Source organism: Poecilia mexicana, unplaced genomic scaffold (assembly GCF_051168715.1).
Source record: "Poecilia mexicana isolate PSO_F unplaced genomic scaffold, ASM5116871v1 scaffold_13, whole genome shotgun sequence".
Classification (NCBI taxonomy): domain Eukaryota; kingdom Metazoa; phylum Chordata; class Actinopteri; order Cyprinodontiformes; family Poeciliidae; genus Poecilia; species Poecilia mexicana.
The window spans coordinates 20,822,529-20,834,958 of NW_028263382.1; the positions used below are offsets into that span (position 1 = coordinate 20,822,529).

At 40.5% G+C, this 12,430-nt stretch overlaps 1 protein-coding gene across 1 annotated transcript; it reads right to left on the minus strand.

Annotated features, from left to right (window-relative positions):
- Positions 1–1,516: 1,516 nt before the first annotated feature.
- Positions 1,517–12,058, minus strand: sphkap (SPHK1 interactor, AKAP domain containing). The gene is made up of 5 exons (XM_088011867.1): positions 8,739–12,058; positions 4,058–4,141; positions 3,658–3,707; positions 2,361–2,545; positions 1,517–2,239 (listed from the first exon to the last, which is right to left on the minus strand). The coding sequence occupies exons 1-5, from the start codon at positions 11,645–11,647 to the stop codon at positions 2,084–2,086; spliced, it is 3,384 nt and encodes a 1,127-aa protein (XP_087867993.1). The 5' UTR covers positions 11,648–12,058; the 3' UTR covers positions 1,517–2,083.
- Between the last annotated feature and the right edge of the window lie 372 nt (positions 12,059–12,430).

Consider the following 12,430-nt stretch of genomic DNA (forward strand, 5'->3'; position numbering starts at 1 on the left):
CGCCCACAGAAACTCTGCCGTAATGCTGAATTTGCAATATATTGTGCAGCTATGTTGACAGGAATTCAAAATATGGAAAAAGCTGTGCTTTAACATATTGAATTAAATCTCCTGAACAAGATAAAGTACGAAATGGTTATGAGTTAAATTAGGCCAAAGGGTCATCATTCAAATACATCCTACAATGAAGTGACCTTATAGGAAAACAAGATGACACACTTTTGATATGAGAAAGTTACTTATTGTCATTAGATAATTGAAACCTGACTTTGGTTGCTCTTCATCCTTCAGGACCTGAATCTTGACTTGGGGAGAAGAAAAAGTGAGTTATGCAGATTCTCAGGAGAAGCAAATGTCAGCTGATCCTTAATTTGTCTTTGGTAAATTTAGCAAATCAAACCTAGATGAACAACACAGGTCATATATTCTTTGTCAAACTAAAACTAAGCAAAACTCCAGAGGGATTTTACTTTACTACCCGACTGTCCAGAACTTCCAGAAGTTTTGTCAGCCTGCTGGTCTGGAGCATTCAAGTATCAAGCAAAAAACTCTTGGAGAAGCAGTTCTTTTCTATCAATTGAGGAAGGGTTATAAGGTCCTGTTTTACAAGCTATGATTTCAACACCCTGCAGTGAGAACTTCTGTCATAAGTGAAAAAGCACTTAAGACAACTGCCGTTCTTTCTTGGGTCAGACAGTGTGCTTCTTAGTAAAACTGCAAATAACCCAGGAGATGCATCTTACACACCGACTCCTCCTGTCAGCATATCAGGTGAATTTCACAGCTCTACAGTAAAAAAAAAACAAAAAAAACATTGCAAGTGAAAACTCCTTTCTAAAAGGATATGATAGTATGGATTAGGATTTCAAAGTTGCATCTGCAGCAATGCTCTTTTAGCAAACAATCCTAAAATGTAGATTTCTGGCTATGATCCACAGCTCCATATGTAGAGACACCAAACACAGCACATTATAGAAGCACAACTTTATGCCAGCTGTCCGGCTCCGAGTGGCCCGATTTCTTGAGAATGTCCAAAATGTGAGGATCTTGAGATTGAGGCTGGAGTAGAAAAACCATTATCAGAGTGTGGCTCAGAGCTGAAATAGCAATACAACTGGCCATTTCCTGCAGTTTACCCTTGGGTAGCAGTATGTTTTTATTTACAGCTGCAAGTTCATAAGCAGGGCATCTACAAGAAAGATCCTTTGTAAAGGCATGCTGTAGAATAATATAATATAGAAAAACCTGCTGGGCTTCGTTTCACCTCTATGCTTATTCCTGTTACTTGTGCACCTTTTTTAAATAAGTTTTTCCCTCCACTCAACCTTCCAGTAATATGATTGCATTCAGCACTCCGAGCAGCCAGCTTGTCGCGCAGTGACCTTTTATGGCTTACTCGCCTTGCTAGCGGTGGCAGCGAGTGTGTGCTGGACAACTTGTCAAGTCGCATCGGCCGCAGGTAAAGGTCGGATACTCTCGTAGTCCTTTCATCAAGTGTAAATGATTTTCCAAACGCTTGTTTCTTCACATCACAGACATTTATTGATGTCAAAAGATAAATACATTCAGTTCCACTGAGACAGAGTTTACAGCTGAATTGTGTGTGCTTCTTTTCACCCCCTGATGCTGATGTTACACTATTTTACCACTAAGTAGAGAAATAGACGAGCAAATCCACATACAAATTTAACATTACAAACCTCACTTTGTCTTTTGGACATATTAAAAGCTATAGAGAGCAGTCCACTACTCCAAGGTGCAACAGTTCCAAAATCTACAGTATTTACAGCACGACTATCCAAAATAAACAGATCTCAGGTAACAAGAGGATAAACAACATATTGACTTAGGAATGGATTTCATAGTCACTACAGAGATTGGCCAAAGAACAAAAGAAAGATGTGATGATATGCATGTAAGAGTGGACTTTCTCAGTCCTGGAGAAAAAAAAAAGGTGTTTCCAGATTACAATGACAAACAAGGAGAAGAGACAGAATGGGGCGAACAGTAACAAACTCATTGCAGACCAACTATGACAGGCGACGATGTGTTGCTGTTTGCAGTAAGATGAGGTCAGTTTGTCCTAAAGGGTTTCCAAAAGCCAGTCAAAGAGGCTGGCCCGAAGAGACCTGTCTGCCTCTTCCTTGGTCTTATGTAGCTTACAGAACTGAACCACAGCGCTGAACAAGTCAGCAATCCGCCATGCCTTCTGGGCCATCAGGTTGACCACCCTTTGAAACTGAAGGAACAGAAAAGAAATCAACACTGAATGTAAATACACTTCTACTGAAACTGCTTTAAACTACAGTCATGTCAAACAATACAAACCACCTACTATTTTTTTTAAAACTATTTCCTACCTTTGTTAACCTCTTCTCCTTTGACTTCCTGAAGTAGAGAGCAGGAAGGCCCAACTCAGAGGCAGCAATCCACTGCAGAGCCACTCTGAGCTCAGAGTCCTCACATTCTTGCTCCAGGTCACAGTTCACCACTAAAAGCTGCCTGAGGTTGCCGCCGCCGCCTGCAGGACTTCCTGAAGAGCTCTCTGAAGGACAAAAAGGAACGGGACAGAGAGCATTAGAAGTCATTCCTACCTAACACCTCATTAACCAGTTCATCACTGGACTATGAGGCCACATTTGATTTTCCTTTAGAAATAAACCTTTTCCTGCTGTTACAGCATGATGAGTTTCAAACAATAAATTTATCCGGCTCAGTTTTCCTTTTGGATATTCTTAAAACCCGAGTCAGTAAATAAGGAAAACCTTAATAGTGAAACATTAGTGTACAAAGAGCTCTATGGTAATAGTGAGGTGATCAAACTGAAAGGAATAAACTATTTATGTTCACATAAAATCAAAGTTCAAGTCAAATATTTTTTTTTATTCATGCTCTTTACTAAATCTAAGTATTCATGTTCATTTATGTATATATATACACACACACAATATTATTAAATTATGTTAAATACCCTAATTCTGGTGTTTATTTTGATGGTCAATTTTTTTTAATGGCCCAGTAAATGTATGTGGTATTTCATATAAGTATTTAATTAATTTACAAATTAAAAACCTATCAATAGTTCATAATGTCTGATTTTAAACTTTGCTTGTGTGTAGTTGTAAAACTACAAAGCCAACCTCTAAAAAAACAGTTGATGGAGCGTTTTTTTGTAGTATATTTTTAAGCTACCAAGACATTGGAGATGAACTACACAGATAAGAGACTCGGGGTGCTGTGACCAGTACCGTTGTCTCTCAGAAGGAAGTTCCTACGGGTCAAAATCCGGCCCATAATTGTAATCTAAATCCTAAACCTTTATAGTCCTGTAAAGAAAAGCAGAGTTTACTTTAAAAGCTATCTGGCAGATGTCTCCTCTCAGAGATGTGCTGAAATATTCTAGTGACAAGCTGAGCAAATCCTTACAGTGTTGATCTGCCTTTGTCTACAGGCTGAGTTGGATATATGCTGGAATTCTGCAGAGTAAGATGAGGATCTAGTGAGAGACAGTGGAGCTGACAATTTGGAGCAAACTGGGCTTTTCAGGAGGTGGATTTTCTATCTTCTGTCTATTCGTACAATACAAACATAAGTGTCTGCATTTTTACAGGATTTTAACAGGCAGATAGCATTTTGGTAACATAAGAGTCAACATACCTAAAGCGCTGACTTTAGGTCCCTCCAAGTGGCCTTTCTTTGTCTCCTCACTGTGAACAGATATTTTAAGACAGAGGTTTGGTGGGTATAATCAAGCACTTGTTGAGAAATTATTCAACATTAGAAAACGCAAAAGAGGACAAACAGTTTTGAAAATTTCTGCTATCTGTTGTAGAGAAATAAATTGTGAATTAATTATTTTCTTTTTTATCCACCAATGCTGTATCTGCAGCAGGATGAAAATACAAAAGGGAGGGCTGTCCAGCACGTCCCAGGATGTCAACACAAAGCAATAGGGACAAACCAATTACTTTATTCTAATGAAACATTGTCACCGTGAATACGGGTGTGACATATTAATGAGGAATATAATGGGCATCTGCTGGTGACAATGACATACCTGGTCACTGTGCTTTGAGAAGGAACATCAGAAAAAGCATCCAGGTCTGCCAAGCCCAGGCTAGAAGCGCTGCTTGTCCCGTTCCTGCAGTCGGAAGATCAGAAGACAGATGATGCCACGTTGCAAGTAGAAGCCACAGTGACGCGCATCATGTTTCTGTTAGCTGGTGATCAACTGTAGTGACAGCCGTAGCACAACTGGAGGTTCAAGCTGGGAGAGCTGCTGAACTGTGTTTAATTAAACAGCGAGTCCATCTGATTATGGGGATGAGGAGATCTGGAGATAGTTCAAGTGGGTAGGGTGGACAGGCAAGGCTGGCAGCCACGCCCATATGTCACAGCATGGATTAGGGATGAGGTGAAGTTAGAGTGAGCAGGTAAATGGGGAGCCAGCAGGGAGCAGCAGTTGTGGTTGTGTGTGTAAAAACCTTGTGTCACTGCTACACTGAGCATAAAAAGAGGTGAGTCTTTTTTCATTTTTCTGTCTTTGTCAACACATTTAGAAGCAGCTGCATATACAGCTGCCTTTCAAGGGATTACAGTATTATCCAAAAGTTATTTTAGTGATTCAATTCAAAAAGCAACACATTACACAGTAATATATTTCAGCTGTTTATCATCCCTTTTGCTGATTATGGCTTTTGCAGCTAATGAAAGCCCCAAATTCTGCTTCTTTGTAAAAAAGAATGTTGCATGAGACTAATAAAAATAATTACTAATGCAGAAATGTAGGACTACTCCTTAAAGCACTTTCCTTAACTATAACAAATAAATTAGTGTATCAGCTGTTTCAATCTAATTGTCATGTGAATTTTGAGTGAACATTTAAAATGGCCCCAAAAAAGGGGAAAAAAACCCAGAAGGTTAATTAGACTCGTTTCCTTTTACTCATTTGGAATGAATCAGGCTAGGAAACAGGCAATTTCATCAGACGTTGACGTTACGGATCGCCGCAATAAACAAGATATACAGGTTGCAAGCTAACATGGACCACACCAAACCCAGCTGTTGTGATGTGGCAGTGAGGTGATCAGTCTGTGGCTCTGTCGAGATGTTAGGGAAGACTACGTTGATTTAATAATGGAATTAAGGTTCATTTGCTTTGTTGGTCCTGGGATCTTTTGCCTTCCTTTTGATAATACACCATTGTTTTCTCTGGAAGACTGTGGAATATGACAGTCCAGCAAAGTGAAAATACAGCTGACCAACACTGATCACTTGACTGGAAAATTCACACAAGAGCTCAAGCAACTTTTATTCTGAGCACTCTACACCTTGCATTTCAAAAGAAATACAAAATTTACTTTCATCTCTGGTTCAAGGAGTGACTTAGCACAAGGAATGGGGCTATTGTAGCTCAACTCCTGCTTCCTGCTACGTGTCATGTCTCTTGAAACACTGACTCGAGCTGCAGGGCAGTAAATCTCCCTCAACCTCTTCCAGTCTGCTTCACAATCCATTCAACTCTGTGGTTGTCACTGTTCCCTTTTCTACACATTTTCCTACCACTTAACATTCCATCAACGTGCTCCGATACAGCAGTCAGCGAAGAGCTAACTTTTTTTAACAATGGTCTTTTGAGGCTTAGCCTTCAATTAATGTCTGCTGGACAAAAAACAAGTTAACAGTCTTCCCCACTATTGTGTAGGTGCTAACAACAGCATCACCTAACATTTCTGTAGGTAATAGTAGATGATTTCAAAATCACCTACTACTGGTCTAATTTTTGGAGAAAGTGAATTTTTAGAAAGTATAAATGCACATTAAAAAAAACGTCTAAAAGATTGTCATTGTAATGAACCTATAGAATACATTTCACTTTTTAAACTATATTGCTTCAAAAAAAAATTTTTTCTGTGATTTTTAAATTTATGTGGATGGACCTGCTTAAAGATGCAAGAAAGAGCCTTTTCATATTCTTTTTTTTATATATATATTTTGGCTATTATCGTGGCACATCTTTTGTTTCAGGCAAAACAGATTATATTCCACTCTGAACTCATCTGAAATTTTAATTGTATTCCAGGGAGTTGTGATATTACCTTACTGGAGGCAGTTTGGTTTGGAGTGTCGACAAGTTCTAGCTCTACGTGGACTTTATGAGCTCCTACCTAAACTCGGCTTCAGCAGGTGTGGGTACAGCAGCAGCAGCAGCAGGAAGTCAGTTGGGATTGGCACGAGAGTCGGTGTCAGAAGCAATGGGCCAATGAGAGTGGAGTGAGGGTGGGAACAGCAGCAGCAGCAGCGTTTGGAGCGGTATCGAGGAGCAATGGTTACTGACCCCTCACTCAGCTGGATAAAACTACTTGTCTCCTCGTGGGGGTCATCTTCAGGGGCTATATGAGACCAGCTCCCCATGCTCTCTTCACTGCTAGCACTCATTGAACGCTTGTCCCTCTTCACTGCTGCAGCCACCGCCACAGCTGGTCTGTCCCTCTCACTGCTGGGGGAGAGCAAACCGCAACATGGTGGGAGCGACCAGCAACTGAGTGAGCACAATGACCGCTGCAAAGTCTTTAGAAACTCTGGGTGATGTTCTCAAATCTCTGTGTTCACAGTTTGTGCACCTAAACTCTCAAAACTGCATAGCATTTTAACAAGCCACAGTGGGTTAATTTAGACTATTAGAAATAGAAAGCCTTTACAAAATAAAACTACAATGTGCTACATTAATACATAGCTAATTTATTTCCATATCTTCCATGCATCAGCACACATGATTTCTTGTGGGCACTTCTGGGTGTTTTTTTTTTTTTTTTTTAACCTTCTTTATTTGTTTGCAAACTTATTAAATTAAGCCATAATTAGATGCTTGAAAGCTGCCATCCTCAACAATTCTTGAGGGAAATCAGATTTAATTGAACAGGCGAGTGATTGAGTTCGCCTTTGGCAAAAGGGAATAACAGTTGCACTCCACTTGCTTCAGGATTACATGTATTGTGAAGTGAACGGAAGCATGTCTCATGGCTCTCTAGAGACCGAAGACTGTCAGCTTTTCGTTTACTGTTGAGCATTGCTCATTTTGAGGACATAATCGTCACTGAAACACACAAGATCACACTTCTGTGTGTAGATAATTGGCAAAATACTTATTTTAATTTAATTTTAAATATTTTAAAATAGACATTGGAGAAAAAAATATATATTTTAATCCTCATTGATTGAAATAAAATATTTTTGTGATTGTTTTAACTGAGACGTTTATTTGAACAAATCAATTTCCTTTATGTTTTATCTTTGATTTTGGACAATAGGCTGGTATTTTTGCCTTTTGAAAATATTAAGTATTACTATGTTATGTTTCCTCTGAAGTTTGTATTCAACATTGAGAAATACAATCTGGAAGCATGAAACGTTCCATTTATGATTTGCTGGCAGCATTTGGGATCATCATCTTAAATTCTACGTAAGGCTTTTTTTTTTTAAATCTCATGTTTGCTACGAGAGTTCCAGTGTTGTATTGTTTCAAAAGACCCCTAGATAAAGACTCATCACCAAGACTGTTCTCGTGAAACTGAACAATTCTCAACATCTAGATGCAAAAAATCCAGATAGTCTCCATGGTAATTGGTCCTATGCTATGCAAAAAAATACTTTAAAAATCATCTGACATAAAATATAATGCAAGAAATAATTCTATAAAATTTATGATTTCAAAAATATAACTGTTTATTGAATGTTTTCAACAAAAGAAACCATCTTCCTCAAAAAAAAAACAAAAAAAAAAACATCAGCTTTAACTTTTTGTGCACCGTACTTAATTTGCTTTAGCGTCATTTAAGTGCCATCACATTAAATCTATTTCTTTCCTGTGTATTTAGCCTTTTTATAAAGAAACTACAAAACATATACTATTGCATATAATTTACATTTTTGCTATTTTATAAATAGTTTTGAAACTATTTTGATCTAAATTCTATTTCACAAATATTACAACTTATTATTTGTGTATTATTTGTAAGAATAATTTATGGTCATACATATTTTTTTTTAATTGTTCACGTAGTTTGCAATATCTGCACATTTAAATATAATTTTTAAAAGGTGTTTCAGGCTTTGCTTGACAAATATGTTTTCTAATTAATATTTAGCTTTTAAGAGTAGCCACTAATGATAATAATTAAGGAGTTAATATCATAATCTTGCTGAATGTTTCACTAGTTTACTTTAGATGTGTAGGAATATTAACGCACAAAACCTCCTCGATCCTTCTGTGTATTTATCAATGCTTATGTGCATTTGTGTTCTGACTTCAATGTGGTAACCAAGAGTGATCCTTATTACAGGGAGTTCAGCTGGATAAAAGAGAGAAGACACCACAAAAAGCCTTTTGCACACAGTGCATCACCCAGACACGATGAGTCACAGCCTAGTCAAAGGTTTATCAAACCACACATTCTTTTACAATTGATCCATTTTATATGTCAATAGTCCCCCTTTGTGCCAGCCAGACTTTGATTAAACTCTAAGAATAGCTTTGATGTCATCTATTACTTCTTCAGGGATGTTGTTTGTCCAGCTTTAATGTTTAATTTAAAAATAACCAAGTAATCCTCGCTAACTCTTTACATCCTTTCATGTCTTGAAAAAGACAATTCTGTTTTGGATCAATAAACAATATCTCTCTTTTCTTTTTAAATGGCTCTGACTCTCATACAAGGCTATGAGTAGTGTAATAATACCTGCTGCTGCTGGCAATAGGCATCTCCATTCGCATGACATCAGCAGACGTTTCCTGGGGTCCTGTTCCTGTCCTTTCAGGCTTTGAAAGAGTCTCTTCAACCCTTTGATCTCCCTCAATGTGGATGAGTGGCACATCTCTTGGACCCCTGGTGCAAGACGTAGTGCTATCACAACTTCCAGACCCCATGACAGACCCAGCTTGCTCCTGGCTGGTTCTGCTTCGACTGCATGCCAGATGAGACTGTTTAAAGCCTCGTCTCCTCTCAACAACGGGTGTGTGTGGCTGTGTGTGTGACCCAGACGTTATCCCAGCTACATCTTGCTGTCCTCCAAGTGCAGACTTACCAATATCCACAATGTCAGCTGCCAATCGATTGGCAAATTGCTGCACATGAGGCTGGGAGTCTCCTGCAGCCTCCAACTCAATACTGTCTTCTGGATCAGCAATGATCTTGTTCTTTCTCATTAAGGACTCAATGGAGCTTGACCAGGTCTCATGGATCAGCATGTCAGTAATCTGATCAGTCTTGCCCCTTTGGTAGAGGCAGGAGTCTGACTTACACAATCCTGTTGCTGATACTGAGTTTGTTGGATAGATATTTAGAGTTTCTCCATATACATTGCGGGCAAATCCATCAAAAGAGTTGGCTTTTATGGGCGAGTTGACCGTCAACCGCGAGTCCGAGGACCGCCGGTCTGGGACAGAAGACTGCCGTATACAGAAGGGTGTCCTAGGAGTAGGAGGGAAAAGACTGTTGCTCCATTCTTTAGTTTTGGCAATGCCACATTCTTTGTTCTCCTTATCCATGTCCCGGAGCATGAAGCGGTAGAATTCCTCTGTGATGCTTTCCGTGCTAGACTGCTTAGATAAACAGGAGGAGGCTCTGACATTAAGGTGACCATTTTTCTTTGTTGCAGCCTGCTGCACAGCTGCTGCCAGGATGGTGCTGGCATTCTTCCCTGCATAGTAATCCAGCAGAAGGTCAAAACCTCTGCCCTCAGTCTCCATTTGGTTTACCATGAACCGTGAGAACTCATCTGTGATGCTCTCGCAGCTGGACTGCTTAGAAATGGAGCTGCCACGGCTTAAGTTCTGACCCAACCGACTGCCAGGGCCCAGGGTGTTCGGTGCACCTGAGGGGTCTGTGTCTTCTTCTGGAATGCTCTCATAACTGGACGCCTTTCCACGACTCCACTTTTCACACTGTAATCTGCTGCGCTGCTGGCCTGACTTGGAGGTGTCCACCACGTTGAGTTCAGGGCAATTCATGATTCTAGCTGTGACTTCTGAGGCAAAGAGGGCAAATGGGTCTTGCGGTTCGTCTAGGTTGACAGATTCATCCACCACCCGGTTAACTAGTCTCTCCATTAGTTCTGGTTGCTCCTCTGTTTTTCTTTTAATCTCGCTGAGTCGGGGTGCCCGGTGTTTTCTAGAGGCCACATTGCTGCTTTGAGACTCCTTCCTCCTTAAAACTGTACGGCAAGTTGGCATCAAGTAGGTCTCTGTTACTTCAGTTGATGTCCCATTAAGGGCACAAAACCAAGGCTGTTTTCCTGTGGAGTTTTCAAGACAAATGGCTGCCAGTTCTGTAGCCATTGACACCACTGTGGCGGCTAAATCCTCAGCATAACAAGTGATAGGTGCCTTAGAGTCAGAGTCCATTCTTAATGAGAGAAGGGAGCTGCAGGAGTTGAGGGAGGACTGTGAGACGAGAGATGTTTGTTTGCTGTCACTGCCCATCATTACTCGACCCCTCCTCTCTGTGCTGTGAGATGGTATTTCACCTAAAGCTTCTCTGATGACACCATTGTTCTGCTGCTGATCAGGCAGATCTCTAAGTTTAGGCTGACTTTGTCTGCGTTGAGACTGCAGCTGTTGTTCTTTGAAGTGTGGTGTAGTGGAAGAAGCCACTACATCTCCTTCTTCAGGGACATATTTTTGCTTCAGTCCTGGGACCATGGGAAACCTCTCTGTGCAGTGGAACAGGTTCTCACTGTTAGTGGAGTGACTCATGCCAACCAAGCTCTTCAGCTGGCTTAATGGATCCTTGCTTTCCTTTGCAGCGTCAGGTTTTAGAGGACAAATGTCAATCTTCTGCGCTTCCTCTGACCCTTGGTCACCTTCAGAAATATGACTGATCTTCTTTTGGGTCAAGCAGAGAATATCAAATAGCAAGTTGTTTACGCTGTCCTGAAGAAAGACCTGCAGGCTGGGGGCATCTTTCCCAGCACCCTCCAGTTCCTTTTTCTTTTTGGCCTTCTCTAAAGCATGTTTGAATAGGCTGTCAGCAACCTCATTTATTAGGTCGTCCACCCCACTCTCATCCATGCAGCACTTTTTGGGACACGTAATGCCATCCACTATCTTGTTATGTGTTCTCTCCAGCAAGTGTGCCACACTCTTGTAGCCTTGTGGTTGAGTCAGGACCTCTGCTGCTTCCCTGTGCAAAACCTCAGCAATGTTAGCTCTGAATGCTTCCACGCTTGTTCCTGCTGCCACACTGCAGTGCAGAGGGAAGGCTGTGGAAGCCTTGGCTGCAGACATCAGACCATGGGAGGCTGTGTAGACCTCAGAGGAATCTACATCAGAGTCACCATCTCCAACTGAGTCCTCCGTTAACTCCACAGCTGCTACCGCTCCGGCTACTTGTGCCATGCCACACATAGCTGAGGACACAGAATAGTCACTTCTCTCCTTTACTTCCTGCAGCTCCTCCTCTGTTACCTCCTCTGAAGCAGATTCAAGAGTAAGCTTTTCAGTCAGTTGTGGGGAAGAAATGGTGCCAATAATACTGGCTGCACAGGCCAAAGCCATTTCAACGTGTTTGTGTCCGCTGCTGTGTTGAGAAGTTGGAGCCTGCGACTCAGGCATTTCCTCTGCCTTGGCAGGAACATTGTGATCATGCATGTGTGATGGTTGTGTCTCTGACCATTCTGCTGCTCCATCTGAATTGTCTGGGCTCTGAACTATTACAATTTTGGGTAGTTCAAAAGAGCAGGTCCGTTGTTGTGAAGGCTGCTTGGTCTTTGAAGATCTGTTGGAAGGACAACTAGAGAGGGACACACTGATTGCTGCCTCGGGGACAAAGGAAGTTTCATCTTGAGAGAGTCGTATGAAGGCATCTTGCAACACCGACTCAGCTAGATTGGTTGCGTAGTGGCCAGCGGATTCTTTTGTATGAACACTCGCACTTGGAAGTCCCTCCCTTTTCACGTCACTATCGTCTTGGCTGTGATGACGAGCAAGCTGTCCCCTGTGACACGAATGTCTGACACAGTGATTCTGTGCAGCCTCGACTGAGCTGTTCCCCACGTCACCACTCACTGGTTCTGCGAGGAGACGGGAAAAAACAGAAAAACAGGCAATGAAGAATGATCAGAATTCAACTCTGACAGTTTCTGCAAGCTAAGACTAGAACGATATTAACATATATATATATATATATATATATATATATATATATATATATATATATATATATATATATATATATATATATATATATATATATATATATATATATATATATATATATATATATATATTTGTTTGCCTTCAGAAAGATTTTGAATGAAGTTTGTCCCATTGTTTTTTGTTTTTTTTTTAGCTTTAAGCAGAATTTCACACTTCTCTATATTTACCGATCCTGGTTGTAAAAAAAAAAAAAAAAGTGTCAAACTCCGACACTCT